This window comes from Haemaphysalis longicornis, unplaced genomic scaffold (assembly GCF_048455015.1).
Source record: "Haemaphysalis longicornis isolate Haplotype H1 unplaced genomic scaffold, Haemaphysalis longicornis Haplotype H1 scaffold_12, whole genome shotgun sequence".
Lineage (NCBI taxonomy): Eukaryota > Metazoa > Arthropoda > Arachnida > Ixodida > Ixodidae > Haemaphysalis > Haemaphysalis longicornis.
Window position 1 is genome coordinate 113,156,086 of NW_027526225.1, and position 22,090 is coordinate 113,178,175.

Sequence of the window (22,090 nt, forward strand, 5' to 3'; positions counted from 1 at the left end):
GTACTGAGATGTACCGGAGGAGAAACATCCCACTAAAGTTCGCCCTTTAAACTGTCTAAACCGTACTGCCTTTCATGATTGCATGCAGGAATGCCCTCAAGTAGAGCATACTCTCTGGTTTCGATGCCAGTCGGAAAAAAACACACGTGTGATGTCAATTTATTGAGTCCTTTACAGACCTATGCCAGGCGTATTTACATACAGTTGATACCACATTTGCTTTTATTACATCATGATTCTAAACCTACTTGTAGCAGTGTCAAAAAACAAGTGAATGGACAGACATCCTCCCACATTTGTACATTGCAGTTGCTGTACACATCCGGCACGGTGTGACTGCAGAAATGCAGAAATAAACGTATCTTTAAATATATAATGCACAGCTTCATTGCATGCTCGCCATTACCCCATCTATTATAAATTATCGAGATTATTATAGACTGCACTTGACAGGCAGCTTCAGACTTGAATAACTAATCAGTTCATTAAAGAGAAAAGAAGAAGGTTAAATATTACATTGTTTTACAGGCACATCGATGGCAATCTTCCAAGAAACCTCCACAAATTCGCTCAGTCCACATATGTGGGCTTTTGGGCCTTACATACACCGATTTGAAAACAAAAGCGTTAGTAATTTCAATAAAAGTATTCAAGTTCACCGCACATCTGAAAAGAAAAAAACATTTCGAGACACAAAATCTAAGCAATTATCACAAGCAACGGCAAGGGTCGACAGCCTATTCCCAAGCTTTCGAGGCGACGAAACAATATCGTTGAGGTGCACTTAACAGGGAATGAAAAGAGAAGGGTACAAGAAAAAGGACCCTGCTGCATCAGCGCGCAACACTAAACAAAACAACAATGTATGTACACGATCTGCTCTAGTAGAAACGGACAACCCACATTGGCTTGTGCAAAACTGCGGCAGTGTCCGTAATCGTAAGCACCGCCCCGCCGGGACACAGTGGACAGAGTTCGCGGCACCACCACACCCGACACTGGTGTATGAGTTCGAGTTCCGCATTGCAGTTTTCTGCCACGAAGACATTGAGCCGGTCTCGAGGCATTAGGGCTAAGAAGCTGTGGTGCACTTGGGGCGCCGTGAGCGCTTCCGACATCACACTACATAGCGTCCGCGCGTCTTTTCTTGTGAGGAGCCGCAGTACTCGTTATAGATGAGCTTGGCCAGGAACAAGTGAAAGACGACAATGAGGAACGTGATGGACACCCAGAAGAGCGCCGGCAGACCACCAAGCTGATGACCGTGCCGATGCAACGCGATGACATGGTGTTCATGCGCTGGAGCTGAAAAAATAAAAAAAAAAAAATGGAAAGAAAAAACTTCAGTTTTGAAGGAATCAACAAGCAGAGTTAGGAATCTACTCCCCGTCTTTCTCATTACACTGATCAGAAAAGCAAGTCATGGTGATGGTAAAGGAGCCCAGCACACATCATTGTCTACGACTGAAGAAAAGAGGTGCTTTATAAATTTTGTGGAACATATTGATACTTTTTAGCTGGCCTGTTTTTTAAATGCAAGACTCATTCCTAGGCACCCCCCCCCTCCACAAAAAAAAAAAAAAGGCTTGACATCAGTATCTTGTTAAAGCCTTTTTATTCCTGGTCATAAATTCTGTTAATACCCTATTTGTATGGTAATAGAACTATCCACGCACAAGCAATATTGCTTGCATAATGTTAATAAGGTACTGGCTATGTCCAATAGCATAGTGTGCAAGGCCTACAATGCTGAGTGCTATAGCTGGCTGTTCTGCACAGCCCTGTAAATAGATAATTTATGTTTAGAATTGACAATAGGGTCCTGATCCTTGATAGAGTGCCTACACTGATAACATTATGTGGAATACATACGTGGGGTTTGTACGCTAACGTGGGTGAGTAAAACAAAGAATTCTTCGAAATTCCACGCGATATTAAAACTGGTGAGTGACTGCTGAATGCCGTGACCATTTAGAAACCAGCAGCTGCAATCACACTACTGACACACGAGGGACCATACCTTCAACCACTTCCTTGACATGTATGGTCTGGCTGAGCTCTTTCATGTGCTCCAGATCCGAGGTAATGTACAGCACGGCAGTGATTGGATCAGTCACTTTCACTGGGAACTGCTTTGCCTTGAAGCTGAAAAAGGAAAAAAAAAAGCAAGCACTGTTAAAGAAAGGATTCCAAAGTAGTTCTGTTTGTGTCAGAAATCGTCTCTTTGCTTCTAGCAAAGGCGAATCCAGACAAAGTGAACATGCCACTCATGTAGATCAATTGTTCATAGTTTGCACTAAAATTTGCACAACTGTTATAGAGGTAAAGCAGTCTTTTGAACTAAACTTGTATTTTGTCTCCTTAACCCCTTCAAGATCTACACCGCCGTGATCATTGGCCAGTTCGCATCCCGTGACATTTGTTTACACTGCGACGGTCCATGGGCACCGCCATTTTGTTGTTTATGCGTTTTCTGTCAGTCAACTGCGGTAGTCTCAGCTTGTCCTCCTCGATCTGCGGCTGCGCGCGACTGGCGTCGTTCCGAAGGCGAATCAAAGATAACGCGATTTGCAGCATTTCAGCGGCAGAAGTGTGTCGGAAAATGCCGTGTTGCTGCGTCTTCGGCGGTGCTGTTTACAAATGACCTCATCACAGTTAGTGGAGGCCGCAGGAACGGCAATCTAGCAACAGTGATAAACACCAAAACGGCCGCCGTTGCTCACTTGCGTGCCTCAGTGACGGTACTCTGCATCTTATTTAGTGACACTAGGCTATACTATTGCAAAAATGTGGTAATCGTACAACTGTTCTTGCATCTGTGTTTTCAAAGCTACAGCACCCACTTGCCCGCTAGGCTGTCTTAGCCTGCAACGGAAGCTGCTATGCTGTTGCCAACTCTCTCTCCCCCCGAACTGGCCACCCTCCGCGAATGGGAAGGCACTCGCAACAGCATGCCTACTCGAGCTTGACGGGGGGGTCGAGGCATCCGCCGTCGCAGGCGTAATAGTCGCGGTCGCTGCGGTCGAGCCAGACGCGCAGCAGGGCCTTGTTGTCGTCGCCCAGCACCACGCTGACGTTGAGGTGCGTGGCGTTGCCATAGCTGATGCGCCGGAAGAACAGCTCCCGGTGCAGGTCCTTGGGCTGCGTGTTCAGCTCCAGGTGGCTGTCCTTGAACAGGAACGCCCCCAGGCTCAGCACCACCGCCTGCAGCACCCCCTCCGCACCTGCGTCGCACCACGGGCGCAGCGGTGTCACACTGGGTCTACACTGTGTTCACGTTTTATCCTGAGGAACGTTAAAAGTGCAAGTTGTTTGGCCTATTTGTTACACCGGGACACCGGTGCTAAGTTGCAACTCATTTCATTAGCAAGCCTACTACCCTAGTCCACTACCCGTAACTTTTGCTGTATCGTGCAGAAGTCCAGACAAAAATGGGTGAAATGCCCAACTCGAAGAAAAGCACATTTTTTGTCTTGTAACAGGCGAATACAGTACGTTCCCACTGAAGTGAACAACACCTTTTCTTTTTTTGAAACATGCACAATGTCGAAAACGGCCTGATAAAGACCAGTGCGTGGTAAGACCAAAACATATTCCCAGTCCATTTGAGTTGGTCAACCTTACATACATTTATGCCTGTACCCTCAACCATCACCTACTGTGAAATTTTTGTACTTGCCTTCCCCTTATGCAATGATGAATGATGATAATGATGAGATGACCACAGTGTTGTTTCTGTATCTAAAGAAGTTATTCCAGCCTCAACCTATGATTGGCACAGTGAGAAAACATTCCCCCCCCCCCCCCCCCCCCCCCCCCCCCCAGTAATCTTTATAGGGAACCATCCCACACTTGCACAACTGCCTGCAACAAACAACAATGACGGTTCACTGTGGCTGAAAATGTTATCCCAACATCCCTTCTGGGAACACTGAAACTGAGAATGGAAAGCGTTCACTGTGCAACTTAGACACGCTGGCCAGCAGAACCCACCGATTTTGATGAGCTTTGAACAGCCTTGGTTCTCCAATGTTAGCATCCACAGGTTCACAGCATTCGTGACCGATGACAGGCTGCTCAGGTCTGCCCACAACGTCGAGGCTTGCCTGCGAGGTGACAAACCGGGAGATTTGAAAATATTATGAACAGACAAACATAAAATCTCATGGACTGTAATTTTACAAACTAAAATGCTGAAAGCATTCATCTCTGAAATGTTCCTTTTACTTTGCGCCGTGCTTCTATTAAACCTCCATGCAGGAGCTGGTAATTTATAGAGACCAAAGCAAAGCCAGGGGATGAGCCATGAAGCAGCAATTAACATCTTGGTGCAAAACGATGGCAGCTAATGTACAGCACAGGCTCATACCCCAGCCACACGGCAAATTTACTGTCATTCCCGTCGAATGTCATTCGTTCGCATTAATGCCATTTTCTTGACGCGCTGCTACACGGCTAAAATTAATGTCATTTGCAAATGATGGCAGTTGCGGTGGGTATTTTAGTTTAGTGGGTATATTTTTTAGAAAATATTTTAGCAAGCACTTCAATATTAGCGAAAACTGAGCGAAAAGAGCTTGAACACCTGTACTGCTTTTTTTTAATGCACTCTAAGCACAATTGCAGCCACTTATTGAACATGATTAAACACTGCCCTCACCCCAACATGGAGCATATAAACAAACATGGCTGCTGGCACCCACCACACCGGCCTGAGGTTGGCCTGGTAGCAAGCAAGACTAGCAGTTTTATTTTTTACAACTCTGTTTGGCTTCTTTCATATAAAAAATAAATGACTCAAAAATTTTACACATGTAAATGTATTACAATGCTACCGACGCTTTAGTAATCTTTTTTTGGGGGGGTGGGCATTGCCACTGAGTCTCTGGTGGCAATGCCCACCAGAGCAATACATTTGCTGCCGTCGAATTGGTTCTGCAAACTCATTAGATCCCTAATGTCATTTTGGTCGAACGTAATTACATTTTCTCGTGAGGCAGCGAACAAATGCCATTTTGAACGAATTACATTTGATGGAAATGACATTAAACTTGCCGTGTGGCAGGGGTTTTAGATGCTCTTTTCTCCTCCTTCGCTGGCAGGGGAGACACATTGTTAGCATAACTTCTCCAGCACTCGGCCAGTGCAAAGATTGAATGGTACCAGGAGAGGCAAAGCATTGTGCGAACTTTTGCCCTTCCAGATCAGCGCACATTCACGCTGTTGAAGGGTTACTTTGTAGGAAGAGGAAGGATAGCAGCTCAATGCTTTGCACAAGCTGCTGCTTCTTTGAGCACGGACAACCGTGGGCTATGTGTTAGTTCCTTGGTCATTCCTTGGCTTCAAGTATGCATGTGTGGGCAGTCTTGGAATGGTGGTAGCACACAAACGCAGGGCACAAAGAGCCACAAACATGCCAAGGGTCACATACAGCTGCAATATAACGGGCAGAAAATTGCTTCTATCCGCAGTCATATAAACTTCAAGTCTGACCCACTGAAATGAAAAAAGAAAAAAAAGAAAGCAATAGTATACCTAGGGTTTTAAGGCAATGCAATGGCATTTCCACTCTCTCACTGCATAGCTAGTGTGTGAACTATAGAGACGAAGTTGTTCAGGCAAGGAGCTAATAAAACGCACAGAAAGTTCAACATAGCTACAGTGTACTAGAAAAGAGAGGTGTGTCTTTCAGGGTCGACTAGGGGGGTCCCTATTGCGATGAAAATTTCTGCTGAAGGACTCCTGTTGTAAGCAGCGCCTCTGGCGGCCGCTGCTGACCAGTTAGCTTCAGAAGTTTTGTTTGTTCATTAAATTAACCCTAAATTATTGCCCTAAATAATCTTATTTCTTTGTTTCATGATATCAAGTTTTATAAGACCCATCAAATAACTGCTTAGTTTTATTTAAAATCTTGTAGGTGGCGCTGGCTACAACAGTTCTCAGGGGGGAATGCCCGCACTCCATACAACCTTTTCATCGCAAAAGGGACCCGCGCTCTCCATTGGTCCTCCCTCCACGCGACACACCTCACCTTCCAGTACACTGTAGCGCTGTTTTCGTTTTGGCACACTGAGTGTTGACCCAGTCACCGTCTTTTTTTGACACCGCCTCAGTGCAGCACTGTTGCAAAATGAGTGCGAAAAGCAGCCTGCACCCTAGCAGCAGAACAGTGCCAGAGAGCTACACTGGGGCTGCGTTCTCGCTCGTACGCACAGGGTGTGGTGTCCCCCGTAGCAGTGCTCCGGGTACGCCAGCAGTGCCTGCAGCTCGCGGTGCTCTGCGGGGCCCGTGTTCCACTCCGTGGCGGGCGCCCGCTGGTGGGACAGGATGTAGTAGATGGTGCCGTTGATGACGTCCCCGTTCAGGGCCCCGTACGCCTTCGACTGGCTGATGGCGAAGCCAGTGCTCCACAGCTGGGAACAACCAAAGGAGAGGGGGCCCCACACTTAACTGCAAAAAGCTGCAAAGACTAGTATGCGCTTAGTCAGTACGCACTTGTGCAAGGTTAACAACAGCGTAAAATGTCACCATTACAGCGCACACTCCCGGTGTAGTTAAACTAGGTTTCCCCGTTCAGTCATGCCCAAACCAAATCTCACCTGGCTCCACGCATCGACGTGCATGTTGCGCAGAATGTGGCTCTCAATGCTCACCACCCTCTGCATCTCCTGCAATGAATGACCAACGACACAATGTGAGCACAGCGCAGAAACTTATCCCACTTGATTGAAACAATGCAGCACCACGACAGATGCACTACACGCTTAATTGGGAGCCAAAATAACTGAAGAAAGAGCAGCCCTCACTCTTCGCTCTCCGCATAGCCAACGTGTGCACTTGACCATGATGAAGCTGTGGTGGAAAACATTCCTTATGCTCGAAACCAGACGTGCAACTTGCAACTTTAACGAGCCTGAAATCAGCAGTTGCAAGCAATGCTGCGACACGGTTGTTTTACTTTGGTCACCCTTGTTCTCGTGCCGCCGTTTGCCCTCACCATCAGTATCAACATCTTTGTTTTATTTGCTACCACATGCTGGTCCGCAGACAAGGTCTGCAATCCCCACCTGGCTTCAGTCTCTGCTGTTGCGTGACGGTAAGTCCCATCACTCCGCACACTTTTCTGACTGACTCACTTAGACTTTAGCTACCTGTTTTAAGTATCAACACTGTTATTCGTGCCCTCCATATGCTGCCTTTCAAGTGCACAAACCCAGAATTTCAAGGTTCTCTTAAAAACAAGATCACAAGCTTTTCGAGCTATGCAGTTTGCAGACGCAAGAAGTAAAATAAACAGCGAAAGAGAAACTGACTTCTTTAAGGAAGGACTGGAGCTGTGTGACTGTGGACGGGAACTGCTCCATTTTCACAGGTCCCGAGTACTCCACCAAGGTCTGTATCCTCAGGATTGTGGAACTGGAAAATGAGATTGACACACGAAAACAGTTCCAAGTTTGGTTAGAGGTTCTGCAATCTCCCCGAACTGCGCAGACAAGAACAGGAGTGTCACCTCTTTGGCTCAACTGTGACTGAACTTGGCAGTTTTGGTGTAACAAGTGCAAAGGCAATGACTGTGTCCTTGGTGCCACCCGGTGACACTTTCCCATGCCAGATGATGTTGTCCTGGCCGTAGCGATCCTTAATCCTGCAGTTGGTGCAACGGACTCGTTTAGAATTTATGCAGGTACACCATGCCAAAAATTCAGGGGAAAAAAAAAGAAAAGAAAACTAAGTGCACTTACCCAAATGGCTTTGCCTGCAAATTCACAGTTGTGGAACCCTTCTGCTCGATGCCAACTGTGAGTGGATCTGACTGCAAAATAAATAATTCATATAACGCAAACTCCTCCAACTGGCAAACTGCACTGATTAAGTTCACCGCAAATCACTTCGCGCGGAAGCGGATTTCGCCACTCACCAGAGGGTTGACGATCTTGATATTTTGCACCAGCAAGGACGGTATCGTTCGGTGGGCGAAGTACGTGTGGCTGACTGTTATGGTTTTTCTCCTCTGTAATGCAACACACAGTATGTTCAGCAATAAACACCGTCAGAAGAAAAAAAACCACACAGTCTTTATCAAAGCATTCCTTACAGCAGTTCATTGAACACTATGTCGTCAGGCCACACTGCTACCCTCGAGAGTCAGTTGTACCGCCAACGTAATGGGAAAAATCACGTTTCCCCTTAATCACACTTGGCAGTAATAAAATCACAGTAGTTAAATTACTTTCTGCTGTAATTAGTAATGTAATGAATTACTATTACTTTTGAAGTGATGTAATGTCATTACTTTCGGCGACCTGTATCTTCTAATGTAATTTAATTACATTTTAGAAAATTCCAGGAAAGTAATGAGTAACGTAATATAATTACTTTTTAGAAGTAATTTTGCCATCTCTGCTCTTAATATAAGTAGCCGTTTAGAGATTACGTTGGCAGAAATTTGAGTCTACACAAGCTGTAGAGATAGCAACTGGTTTTCACCATCAGCTAGGAGTTTTAGCGAGGACAGCTTCCAGTAATGGCATGGTGACAGCACCGTCGCTATTTAATAGGATCAAATACTGCGGAGCTAGGCCGTACTCACCTTGTTGAAACACTGGTATCTAAACACGGTCCCCTTCACAAAATGCACCACTATGCCTTCTGAAAATTACAACACAGAAACGGGTCACCCCACGGTGAACGCTACAAAAGAGAAACCAATTTGATCGATGCCGAGTGCTCCAAACCTTGCTGAGATGCCTGCGGGTACGTAATCTCGACCCCAGGGTGAAAGGGCAGGGCGAGAGACAGAGTTCGGTTGTTGAAGATGAACAGGGTGTTGTCATCGTCAACAGAAAACCCAACCTTGCCGTTACCTGGAAGTGGAGAGAGATCATCGTCACACGGTGATTTTCCCCACGGCCGAAATTCAAACGCAAGTGGCCACCACTTTGCTGCACAACTCACCTACAAATGAGAGAAGCCGCTTGTCGGTGGAGCTCTCGTAGCTACGGTACAAGCTGGCATCGAATTCTCCGACATCTCGCAAGAACGGGTCAATGTTCAGCGCGACGCAGCCAATGCTTGGATCTGGAAGTGTTGATGAAATCAGCATGTGACGGGTTTGGAGGCATTACAGCAACGCAGAAGTACAAGTGCAAAATAACACGGAAGAGGTTTGGTCATTTCTATGTTACATTATTTTTGCACTATATTTTCAAGATGAGTAACAGGCTCGGCTGCTTACCAATCATTATTGGGGTCTTGTGTCGCACCCATCGGAACAGGGATGGTCCAATGTACATGACCAATGCCAGGACCATCATAACGAGTAACAACATCTTTCTCGATCTGTGTAACGTGAATACACAAAAGTCACACGAGCAACAGCAAATATTGCGGTTCACGTGGAAGTCGCTCAAGACACGACAATGCATGCAGACAATTTGCAATGACTGCTAAGCTCTCGTAACTAAATCGCTTTTTTCGAAATATTTTTTAACTCAGTCTCATAGGCACCCCTGCAGGGCACAAAGAGCACATCAAACTCGTTTTTAACAAAATATCGCTTATAGCGAAGCAAGCTTGCTGTCCCCAGGTCTTTGTTATAACAAAGGTATAGTTTAGTTTCTTTTCTAGTTGCTAAATTATGGTGTACAAAGTTCTGTAACGGGGTATACATAGTACGGATACATTTCTGGCAGCATAAACTGCACAAGCACAAGGATAATTCAGATTAACGTAAACGCATAGGGGCAATTTAGATTGCCTGATCATGCAGATTAGCAACTCAACTGGAATATAGCACATCACTCAGCAAAGTAATAGAAAAAGGGAAGGTAAAATGCAGCATGCAGTGAAACGCATAGAACACGGCAAGCATATTGTACCTCTTAAGCGTGAGTTTCGGGTGGTAATGAGCATGCCTAAAAGAAATCAGCATGAACTTATTAGGAGGGAGGAAACCATTGGGTGCAACGAAGGAACGTGCAGCAAGCTTTCCACTGGTTCAACATGGATCCCTTTCTTTTTTTCTACTCACGACAAGTAGCCATCGCAGAGTCGTTTGACTCTCCGGAATTTCTCCCCAAGGTCCATGGCTGTGGTGCTTTATCTGCGAAACATAGGCGGCCGCGTTTGATGAGGCACGTCACCCACCAACGCAATTAGCATGAGCACAGTGTGCGGCTACGTCGCTCACATTTCAGACGTTGCTTTGCCTCATCAACGTGTTAGTTTGTTCACACAGCCACAATTTGCGTACTTTTGTACAACCTAAACGCCGGGAAGCAACACGCATAAAACATCGGCGACGTATGCTACGTGAATAGGGCAGGAACATCCTGATTGGATGCGAAAGACGCGCGGAGCGTTAGTTTTCGTGTCACGGACGGTTTGTGAGCCGACAGACTGCGAAGTGCAAAACAGGTGCCGGCGCATTACTACCGCTGGGCGTTCCCGAAATTGCAACGTGAACCCGTGATCTCTCATCGTACACACACACGCACGCCAACTTGTTAGCAAGTTTGAGGAGATCGTGGCAGCCGTACCCAAGTTTGTAATCATGTGGCACTGCGTGGTCGTTGATCGCGGGGTTTGGCGCAGTTGGCTAGCGCTTCATGAATGGTTGTTCTTCCACGCACATTACGCGGTATTCATGCGTAAACTTTAGCCAGTTTACCATGATCGCAGAACACCTGATTGCCTAGCCATAAGTAGTTGTTGACGTCGCGCAACACTGGATTGTGGTCTCGCAGCTAATGCTCACGTGGTAACAAAAACAATAAATTGTGTAAACTTTCACTTATAAGTAGCGCAAAATTTTAAGTTATATTATTTGCTTTTATTTTGTTAAATTTGTGTTACTACATTGCCTTTAATTGGTTATGTTTTTCGCTGGTTCGTTTGACACGTTTGGGTTGCACCGGTAGTACCACTGGTGTGGGATGGTGCACGATAGCCGGTCGTGGGATGTTGTGCCCTTGTTTTTTGTTGCCTTTTTGTAATAATTGAACACACCGTCAACTGTGATGGCGTCTGTCCAGCGCGCGTTTGTTCAGAAGTTGAACAAGTAAGGCGTGCCCGTTAGCTTCGTCTGCTCATTTTCATTTTTTTGTTCCTTCGCACGAACAATTTTATGTTCAGTTAAAAATTTGCATGAATTGTTCCGCGCTGTCGGCAAGCAACAGTCGACAGCGCGTTTGGGAACGGTGTACCGTTTCCTTTGCCGTCTGGCACTGCCGGTTCCCTGTCACGAAACATTTCGTATTTTCTTTTCAGACAAGCAAACGCGGACGTCAGGCGGCAAATCGCTAGTAGTGCAACAGACAGGGATTTCCCTCACGGACTTGGCGGAGCCCAAGGATGTGTCTGTATACGAATCTTATCAAATTCACTGCGCGTTGCGAAACAAAATAGTTGGTGTCATCCGATGTTTTGCGGTGCTTAGCGTCTCCAGCAAATAGAATTTTAAATGATAAGGTAAAAAAAAAAAAATCAACCGAAACGTGCCTTGTTGCTGGCTTTCAGAGTGCCTCAACAGGTGAAGGAAATAGTAGTACGAAAAGACCTGCAAAGTGGTCCTGCCAAGTGGCTTGCAAATATGTCGTGCATCCTCAACATTCTTACTTGTTTGGCAATATAGTTTCACACTGGGGAAAAAACGAAACGTTGGTAAATTCTAATGGAGGGATGTTAAACTTTGCTGTCTTGGTTGCATCAAAATGTATAGCAACTTGTAGCAACAATTTCTCTAAAGTAAAGGCAAGTGTAGCTACTCACAAAAAGCTGCTGAAAGTGATTAGTAGCACTGACACCGTACAAGGTGAACTGAAGCGTGCCTTTGTTGCCCGTTTTGCATTGCTGACCAAACAATGCGGTTTAGGAAACCAAAGAGAAAATGGTAGCTGGTCCCAGCTGGGAATTTAAACAAACCAGCTGGGGCCAGCTACCATTTTCTCATGGGAAGCCTTGAATGGCAACCTTATTTAATCATCTGATGCACACGAGGGTGAAAACAGAATCGCTAGGTTTGCTGGTCGAGCCGTAACAACTTTTTGGAATAGCCTATTAACTCTTACAACTTCAACCGTCACATTAGTGTGTGAAGTTCCTGATCATTGAAAAAAAAAAAAAGCAATTTTTAGGATGTTAATGCAAGGTTAATGCTGCATATTGCGCTGGCTCTCTGGTATAGCTATCTTTTGAGGTTAATTTATCTTTTTTTATTTTATTAATTGTTTTGTCTTATTTTTGTGGCATATTTATTTATTTGTGTCCTGCAAATGTGACTGCTGTGCTCTTCCTTTATGCTGTTCACCTTGGTCAGGATGCCCGGAAATGTTTTCTGGGAAGAATACAATGCAGGGGCTATATGAGTGACGTCAACACCACCTTGCAGGTCCCTCTCAGTGATGTTGTCGAACCACTCGACTTCGAGGAGTTCCTTCAGCAGCATCAGGACTTGGCCGACCGCAATGCCATCAGTGAGCTGCTCGACTTTCCCCCCGACGACGTGGAAGTTGGTATCCTGCCGAGGAAATGTCGAACCATCGAGCCCGTCGTACCAGAGGAAAATCCGTAAGATGGTCATCTAACGCTGCCCAGTTCTAATTTGGTGATCCGACAGCATATTCGTGTAGTTCTCTTCATTTCGTTTGCAAGCGTGAAGTAGTTGTACATGCTTTCTCGTGGAACATACTGCCCTTTGTCGCTGTGCAGGGAAGAGCTGGACTTCCACATGCGCCAGTGCCTGCACACCTACACGTCGGACTGGGTGGTGGTGAGCCGGTGCTACCAGGGGCACAGTTCGAGCGTCATCGTGCGGGACGCGGCACTTGAGCGCGCTGCCGTGGTGCGCACCACCCAGAAGCAGGAGTTTGAGGTGGACGTCGGGGACGAGGCGTCGCGCCACTCGCAGCCACCACTGGCACAGGGAGAAGATGTGCCTGTAAGTAGGCCGTCTCTCGCCTTCAATAAACCGCCAACTTTTTAAACGGTAAATGCGCTATTATGTGGTGGCTTCACCTTGAATGAGGGGAGGAGTAGTGTTCGTTGTTCCATTCCTTTAGCGACTCATTGAAGGGGTGGAAGCACTTACCATTTTGTGATGAGCAGGGTCTGGACACCCAATACTCAAGTGAACGGAGACGACTAGTTGGTGGGGGATGCTACTTGCAGAAAACAGTGCTAGAAAGAACGAGACAAACGGGAAAAAAGGCGCACATTGCACTGTCTGCCAACTGATTTTTATTTTGAAAAAAGCAGCGAATATGTGCTAGTCTTGGGAAAAAAGAGAGAAAGAAAAAGTTGTGACAATGAAAGTAGCCCACGTGTAAAGAATGGATCATGATTGTAGGTAATTCATCTCTCCCTTGGAATGAATCCCAATCCTGTCACAACTTTATTTTTCTCAGATATTTAAAAATAAGTTGGTAGGCAGCGTAGTGTACTTTTTCCAATCGTTTTTAAGTGCTATCTTTTTTTTTTTTTTTGCAAGTACCTAATCCCCATTATGCTTTGTGTGTGCTTTGACATGAGGAACTTACATATTCCCGCTCCTCACTGAAAGTCTTGATGAAAGCTGCGTTTTAAGTGGAACTCCGCATTTTTGCACAGCTTGGTATCAAACAATGGCTGTTCAAGCATTGTTATTATCTCTGCTGCCCCTTGTCCCTTCCTCAGCCGTCACCAGCGGACAGTGTGTCTTCGGTGGAGTTCCGGTGCGCGAGTGCGGCCGAGACTCCGCGTGGGAGTTGGGCAAGCAGCGTGTTCGACTTGCGCAACTCGGCGGCCGACCCCCTCGTGCCTTCCCTCCTTGAGCGCACCCCTCCCGACGAACTGGATCGTCGAAATGCTGCCCAGCGCCTTGAGAGGCGTCACGATGCCCTCTTCGACCTCTACCCGCACCAGGATGAGGTCAGTGTTGGCCAGTGTTCCGACCCCAGCTTGTTCTCTTTTGTTTCATCTCATTGAGAGAAATAATTCTATAATGTTGAGATTTGATGTATTTTTCATTTTATGCATGCTAGAGAACGATTCTGGGTGAAATTATGGGGCTAGGTTCAAAGCTGAAGAAAGAAGCATAACCTTTTGTCAAACAAAACTCTGCATGCACATTACCAGTGTTTGTAAACGCATTCAGAAGAAATTTTTTGAGCATATCTGGTTGTTCAAACTTTGAATGTTAAATACTTTAAATGACAATGCCCCTGCCCCTCAGTTAAACTTCTTGAACAATGTGACCCAATAGGGGGATCGATCGATGATTGATAATAGCAGATTCTTGGCTGACGACACGTAGCAGACGACGATGTACTCGAAGAAAACAGGATGTACAGTATGTACACTTTGTTTACACTAAGTATTTACAAAACTCATGGTTCATGATCAGAAAAAAGAGGTTGGGCAGAGGCACGCATTCAGCGGAAATCCCCTCTCTGCCCCCGAAAAGTTCGACCTCTGGAAGGGGCATCACGATTGGAGCATGAAGAGGGCCTATTAATTACACCCACTTGGCCACTGATTGGCCACACTAACAAACAATGGTAGGTGTGTGCTCAAATAATCACGCAGCCCAACTTTCACTCGGAAACTCAAAGGTGCTCAGCGAGACACAACCCGGTTATATCGAGCTCGCAAAAAACACCTATCAGTTCGATATGGGAGATAATTCGATGTAAGCAAGTTAATGAAGGAATTAAACCTTATAAAAGCACATACCATATTTTAGAACACTTTATTGATGAAACTGCCTTACTTTTGCACGAAATAGTCCTGTATCTTCTGCTTGAACCACCTCGCTGGCCGAGACAGTAGGCACTTCTCCACATTGTTTAAAGAGTTGGGCAGCTGGGGGTGCAACCTTTCACATTCACGAAGAAGCGCCGGACTAGTGCGAGCACACCAATCACCTCAGAGGTTGTGGCAAAAGGATCGTAGTTGCTTTCCTCGTCGCACCCGCTTTCACTTGCGCTTGGTACGATGTTGGCAGTGTAGTCTCACAAACTCTTCCCTTGGTCGCGACACCATCATCCACAAACTCGCCAACTGATCTGGCAACGGCGTATGGAATTTCCGACAGCTCGCTCCACACACCGGCTGCGCCGGCGATGGCTTCGTATGCTCAGGATTTTCGAAGTCATCACTGGCACGCACAAGCAGCAGATTTGAAGCAATTTCAGGCGATTTCTTCAGTGACATCTGCCCAGAACTTACTTTGAGAAGGCTAACTTAAGCTCCCTGCCGACCGTGCTGAGGGTGCTCTTGGGAATCTTGTGTGCCGCAGGGACGTCCAACTTCTCACCATGGTCGACTCTATTTATAATTGCCAGCTTCACGGCAAAATGCAAATTCGGCCACTTCGCACTAGCTAGAGCCATCAGATAGGCATTTCTAGAGCTAGCCACTGCAGCTACACTTTGGAAGGAAAACCCACAAAGCGCAAACGACACAAACACAATGAACAACAACAACAAAAAAAAACATGGCGGACGTGCCAGGATCATTTTTCGCATGGGGGTGTGACAGCTCACCTTAGACGGTGCGGGTAGAGCCACTAAATAAGCTAGTGGCTTTAGGCGTGGTGGCGTCACGATAGGGAGAGTGAGTGGAAGGAGGAGAAAGGGCAGCTCGCTGCCCATGAGCGGCTGGGCTAATCCACTTTAACTTTTCCTCAGGCCATGAGGGAAACCCAACTTGAGGGGGCACTCCTGCAGCATTTGCCGTTTGATATATTGGGTGTCGCTGGTACTTTTGTTTGATATAGGCATAATTGTTGCTATTTATTCTCACTTCAAATAAACTGCAACCCGAAATATATCGATATACCGGATAATTTGATGTAAACGGGTTCGATATAATCGGGTCTAACTGCACCAACGAAAGCAAACCAAAGTAACAGCAGACTCTAAGTGCTGATTATCTACCTTTTGGGTGGCTCCTCTTAAAGAACGAAAATTCCTTTCTTTGGTCAACACATCGCGTGCCCTCCCTAGTTCCTGGAGCCAGACCGCCAGACTGAGGAGCAACAATGCAACAGTCCCCCGCTCTCAGACATGTTCCAGCCAGCGTGTTGCCAACGAATTGGAACTTGCTGTGTAACTTTAAGCAGTACAAGTATTGGAGACAGACCATTGCTTGTCCCCATGACCCCTTGACTACGTGCGTATCTCCGCCCATCGCGGGCCCTCTCAATGGTGGTAGTCATCATCGTCAGTGAACAAAGACATACTCTTTCAGCTACTTAAAAAGGATCCAGAGAAAAGATGCGCCTCTATTGTGGTGACTGTCTGGAAAAGACAAGGGCGAGGAGAGTAGCCTTCCACGGAATTTCCTCAGGCCTCTCGTGCCTGAGTTGGCCAGGCCGGCACGGAGATAAACACAGTGAAGCTAAGCACGCTGAACAGAATGATATAGAGCTGCTGGGGGATTTTCATCTGTAAAGTGTTGTGCCCAAGCTGTACACCCTCCCTCATCACTCTAGGGCTGAAGATGTGTGAGTTTAAACTATTTCAAAGGGCAAACTTGCCAAACCGCCGTCTTTGAGCATAATTTTTGTAGCATCTGAAATGATGGGGTGAGATACTTAAAAAAAAGGCTGAGGTACTGTGAGCGAGCTACCTAAAATTGCTGTCAGAAAAGGTTAAGTTGATGATTGATTATGAGCTTTAAAGTGCCAACGCTGCACAGGCAATGAGGCGCACCGTAGTGGTGGCCTCCGGATTAATTGTGGCCACTTGGGGACCTTTAATGTGCGCCAAAATCTCGTACACATGGGCGTTTTTGCTTTTGCCTCCATCAGAAAAGCGGCCGTCGCGGCCGGGAATCGAACCCGCATCCTTGGGACCAGCTGCGCAACGCCTTAGCCACTGAGCCACCGTGGCAGGTAGAAAAGGTCAAGTTTTAATGTCAGAAAAGTGTCAGAGGTTGAATGGTTATTCAGAAGTTCACTAACTTTTCTAACTGTTTGCACGGAACACTTCTGGGTACTCTCAGGTTATTGCATCCTAAGACTTGTTATTTTTTCTTATTTTTTTTTTCCCTGTCATTTATAAGAACAGGGCATCAATCATTCATCATCAGTGTTTTTTTTTTTTACTCTTTGCAGGAAGAAATCATTGAGAGGCGAATGCCAGCCGAGCCCCCACGCGAACACCTGGCCCACCGAATCCTTGTCCGATGCTTGGCACTCAAGTATGCTCTCAAACTTCTTTCACCAGTGCTTTGTGTGCACTTCTGTTTTACAGGACCTAGTATTTTTAACCCCCGCTGTTTGGAACTGCTTGAACTCTTGTGGTGCCTTGGTTTAAAAAAAGGGGAAATATTCATGTCGACTCTCAAAGAGGGTGGAAAGCCTATGCAGTATGTGCTGGGCAGTTGCAATAGCTCACTGTGCGATCACTCAGTGGCATCCCTAGTTTTATTTGGCTCAAGTTTTCTTTTTATGTGGGCAGTAGTTTGAGATGCATTTAAACGTCATTTCGATCGAGTAAAAGATGCAACAAACATATTGAGTGCTTTTTGAAAATTTCTGCTGAAGTCTGTGTTTGTGCATGATCTTGCCCAGTTGAATCTGTACATGATGAAACCAGTTTTAATTTCAAAATGAAAGCTAGAAGGCATTTTGCACTGGCAGTGGGGCTCTTCGATTTACAGTCTCAGACTCACCGCAGATATGAGTCCACAGGTAGTCTGAGGATTCCCCTAAGCCATTGGGATACATGGGAAAATAGAACACTGGACTGCTCCTTGGGGAGTCCGCGATGAGTCTGAGACTGTAAATCGAAGAGCCCTGGTGCTTTGAAATAGTGCAATTTGTGACATCACACAACTTGACATGCCTGGTGTAACAACACTGCCTAACTATTTTGTACCAGTACATTACAAATGTAAAATAAAATAGTTTTTTATTCTACCACTCAGCAATCATAAACTCTGTTGTTATCACAAACATAAAGGTGATGTAAGTTGCTAGAATAATAGTATAACAATCAAGATTATGGAAATCTCAAGCCAAGCAACAAGTTGCTGGATGTACTGATGCAGTGGACTGGAATAAAATTTTGCTCTGTCACACAATCATTTTGGTTTTTGCAAGTCATGGCTCTGACCTGTAATTAAGCCAGCTTCGTATTATAAAAGTGATGGTCTGTTCGGGAGCCGTCAGCAACATTGAGATCTCGCCTAATTGTCTATGAAATTTGCAATCTCACCAAGGTGTGACATATTTTCTACAATTTCGTTGCTTTGCCAATCCCCCCACCTTTTCTTTTTCCGTTTTCCTTTTCACCCTGAAGGCTTGAACTGGAAGTTGAGCCAATCTTTGGAAGCATGGCTATATACGATGCCAAAGAGAAGAAAAAGGTGAGCAGCTGACCTTCATTGTTACTGATCACTATTCGTATTTTCTCTTGACATTTTTTTTTTTCAACGGATCTGGCTGTGTCGATTCCCCAGAGGAGCATAAATCGGCTATTGCAATGAGCAGATGCTCTTTTGAGCGACTTTACTGCGTCTTTCTCACTCAGTATCATCTCCGTGTGCAGGTTTCGGAGAACTTTTACTTCGACATGAACTCGGAGCCCTTGAAAAGGATGCTCTCAGACCACATCCCTTACCACGACATCTCGACGCTGTGTCGATCGTGCATCTTCAACATCACCTACCCATCAACTGACCTCTTTCTAGTCATCAAGGTGTGGTCCTTTTGGTGACAACCTGATACGGCCGGGTATTGGTGTGACTGTCAAGATAGCTAACACGGCCTAATCTGTTTTGGCTACCCACATTGCTTACATTTTAGCAGTTTTGCATGTAAGCTCTACTTCTCTTTTTTGGTGTCACACTAAAGTGCACTGCTGGAAAGCCAACTTTACACAGTGGGTTTCGCAAGGTGGTGGTGGTGATAAGCGAAAGCACACCAAGCACCTCTAAAAAAAAAGTGCTTTCCATGGTCAGAATTGAACATCGGTCCCTGGTATTATAAAGCTGATGTCTATCTGACTGCACCATTCCGACGCGGTTGAAGCAGTTTTGATTTTTGTACTTCAACTCAGGTTGCATGGCAGAAGGCTTCAAATTTTAGCCATCTTTTTCTTAAAAAGGGGGCTTTAGACAAATATGAAAGCAACCTTTAGCTTCCCCATTGTTAAGGTCTTTCAGACCATCGGTTAGGTTGCTTTTGAGTAATGCTCCCAATCAGAAAATCACCAAGATTCTGGCTACAGTCAGAACAGTATGTCACTTCTCTCTCTCTTATTATTATTTCTTTTTCTTTCCCATCTCAGCTGGAGAAAGTTCTTCAAGGGGACATCAGTGAGTGTGCAGAGCCCTACATGAAGGACGAAAAGGTAAGGCATTACTTTTCGTTTCAAGCATAAATCCAGATTGAGAGGGAAAAAAAAAAAACATTGTGTTGTTTACGTTAAAAGGGCATCAGGCTTTAGCTGAAAGCAGTGCTATCAGGAAGATCATGTAGAGAGCTGTACTGCTTGGAAGAACAGCGGAAACAGTGCAATGAATGTGACCTCAGAGGAGTTGGTAGCTGGAATTTCTATCTGTGCTTCTTAGCTTAAGATTAGCATGTTTCAGTGGTTCCTCCTGATAAGATAAGCCTGACAGTGTACGTGGCTCAAGCGCTACTCACTTGACCACGCCTCCAATCCTTGGTGGTGTTACTGGCGGCCACATGGGTGTGTGTGGTGGCGGTGTTTGTGCGTGCACGTGCAGAACCGTGAGAAGGTGCGTGCCAATGCCTTGGCCACGTGTCGGCGACTGGGCAAGTACCGCATGCCGTTTGCCTGGACGGCTGTCTACCTGCTCAATGTGCTCACGGGCGTCAGCAGCCTCGACAAGGACAGCGGGAGTGACCGCGACAGTATCGGCTCCAACAGCACCCTGGGTGAGAAGGGGGGAGGAGGGTGTTTTACGGGGACGTTTGTAAGATAACCACTTTGGCACTTTAGGGGCTCGCCTTGTCGTCGTAGCTCACTCGCTGGACCCAAGTAGAGCCACACGGGGTTCCGTCGTCGCGAAGTAACCCAGGGGCTTTGAAAGCCAAGCGGTTTATATAGTAATAAGTGTTCGAAACTCGTGAACCGCTGGCGCTTGTCATGCATCTCCCAGTTGTTTAGCGCAAAGAAAACTGTAGGCACATTTAAGGCAAAATATATACGTAATTAACCGGCAGCGCCCGTGTTCATGTCGTTAGGAACGCTTGTTGGGTTCGTTTTTACGATAGTAAGCGAAAAAAATTGGGAGTGCTACGCCGGCACATGCGGGAGGAAAAGTGAGCACAAAAAGAACAGAGCTCCCTCTGGCACAGTTTCAGGCAGGGGCTGCATGAGCACTGCGAAGCGGGAAATTTAAATTGCATTGGGTGGTAGTAGTGAGCGGATACCGGCGCTACAGCCCATTATGGCGAATCACTGCTCTGCACTTACGACAGCTTTCCCATTCAGTGGAATGGCTTCAATTTTTTTTTTTAATTGCATGCATTTTAACGCATCGAAGCTACACCGGGGTTATGAGGTGTGCCATAGGGGAGGGCTCCGGATTAATTATGACAACCTGGGGATCTTTAATGTTTGCCGAAATCTCGACACAGATTATCTCCTTTTGCCTGTGCTCTTGTTTGTTCTGTTCCAAGCACGTACTTGGCTGTTGTAGTAGGGCAACGTTTTTAAAGGCACTTGTTTTATTTCCCTCTCCCAGATTGTTTGATACGCTGGCAACGGAGTTGTTCATGTAGTAGATTTACTTATAACACCTTTCAGGGCTACTAAGGGTTTCATAAAAAGCTCAATAGCGACCTGGTATGTAGTGTCCCAAAGTGGAGTTATAAAGTTAGCGTCGGCCACCTTTTTTTATAGTCAGCTCTTTATGTATGCACTGGCTGTGCAAGTGGGATTTGACCGGTTTATGAGGTTGTTTTTTTTAAATAGGTATAATTTTCGGTCTCTATTTTTGGTTGGTGTGTGTGCCTGTGTGTTTCTATCATGTGTCTGAAAAGGCCAGCTACGAAGAGCTTCAATTTTAAAGCTTCTCAGATCAAGCCTTTACACAAAACAGGTTGAACATTTTTCGTCTGTGTGTTTTGCCAGCATGCCTAAGTGGGCAAGTGTTCCAAGACAGGGCAATTTAATTTTCTTTTTTAAAGCAGGTTGCATTTTTGTCGGAATTGGCTGCTAAAATTATGAACAAAAGTAGACTGGAAAAAGAAAAGTGCTTTTCTCTTTCTCTCTAATACCCCTGTCACACGGGCACTTTCAATCGTGATTGAAGTGAATCTCGCGATTGAGTTTTCGAGCGCGCTTGATGCACTGCCGCTGCGACACGGCACGTTTCAATCGCGATTGAGAAGTTGCACCGGTTGCACTTGTGTACGCCACATGGTTCTAACAGTGCACTTGCGGCCGGCATCTGGTAACTTCACACGGTCGTAGGTATACGTACTAACTATGTAAATGTTACCGAACGCTTATTTCGGTCAAGTTATTTGACACAATTTGCGGCGTTAGTTGAAGTTGTAACCTTGTATGCCATTACTGAGCGGGGACGAGAGTATCGCCACTTTCGTTCATTCGCGCTTGGAAGCCTCGATCATGCTTGAGAAACCAGGATTGAGTTCGAGCGGGATCGAGCTCGATCGCGATTGAAACTGCCGTGTAGCAAAGCCCGATCCGGATTGAGCTCGATCCGGATCGACTCAATTGTGATTGAAAGTGCCCGTGTGACAGAGGCATAACAGAGGATAATTAGCTGAAAGTCAGTTTTCTAACATGTGTTCTGTAGTGTCTTTCGTGCTGTTGGTGTCTTCTGAGGAAATTCTTTTCCTTTACGATCGAAGGGTGAAAAAGCTGGCATCATCAGTGTTTATGGGCAGTCAGGGCCCTTGTCACATTTTCGACATCATTTATGGAGATTACGTCACAGCATTGACGAAAGTAGCAGCTAGTTAAGCACGCAGCCCTCTGCTGGTTTTTACTGTTCTGTTACTTGTGAACTTCTGGGGCAAAAGTATTTTCTGAACAAGTGTGGCAGTCATATTTTTGTGCCGTGACCGAATGACCTGTTCGGTGCAGTAGTACTGCTACGTGCTTCA

The 22,090-nt window shown here is 45.9% G+C and overlaps 2 protein-coding genes across 6 annotated transcripts in view; one reads left to right on the plus strand and one right to left on the minus strand.

Annotated features, from left to right (window-relative positions):
• Positions 1-143: 143 nt before the first annotated feature.
• LOC144163296 (uncharacterized protein KIAA2013 homolog) lies at positions 144-10,740 on the minus strand. 5 transcript variants are annotated; one of them, XM_077694203.1, is made up of 17 exons: positions 10,539-10,740; positions 10,031-10,102; positions 9,879-9,914; positions 9,236-9,339; positions 8,956-9,078; positions 8,736-8,864; positions 8,591-8,649; positions 7,919-8,011; positions 7,743-7,813; positions 7,511-7,645; positions 7,314-7,416; positions 6,600-6,668; positions 6,214-6,413; positions 3,994-4,106; positions 2,960-3,224; positions 2,021-2,145; positions 144-1,305 (listed from the first exon to the last, which is right to left on the minus strand). In XM_077694203.1, the coding sequence occupies exons 2-17, from the start codon at positions 10,084-10,086 to the stop codon at positions 1,118-1,120; spliced, it is 1,869 nt and encodes a 622-aa protein (XP_077550329.1). In that variant the 5' UTR covers positions 10,087-10,102; positions 10,539-10,740; the 3' UTR covers positions 144-1,117. The 5 variants fall into 5 exon arrangements, with proteins under 5 accessions (XP_077550329.1, XP_077550330.1, XP_077550331.1 ...); XM_077694204.1 differs by lacking the exon at positions 10,539-10,740 and adding an exon at positions 10,190-10,463; XM_077694205.1 differs by lacking the exon at positions 9,879-9,914.
• Positions 10,741-10,936: 196 nt separating this feature from the next.
• Zir (dedicator of cytokinesis) overlaps positions 10,937-22,090 on the plus strand; it is a 70,537-nt gene continuing 59,383 nt past the window's right edge. The window contains 10 exon segments of the mRNA XM_077694210.1: positions 10,937-11,059; positions 11,269-11,356; positions 12,389-12,567; positions 12,709-12,937; positions 13,672-13,905; positions 17,096-17,181; positions 18,285-18,351; positions 18,534-18,683; positions 19,275-19,337; positions 19,717-19,888. Of these exon segments, the coding sequence (XP_077550336.1) occupies positions 11,019-11,059; positions 11,269-11,356; positions 12,389-12,567; positions 12,709-12,937; positions 13,672-13,905; positions 17,096-17,181; positions 18,285-18,351; positions 18,534-18,683; positions 19,275-19,337; positions 19,717-19,888 (1,309 nt within the window). The 5' untranslated portion in view covers positions 10,937-11,018.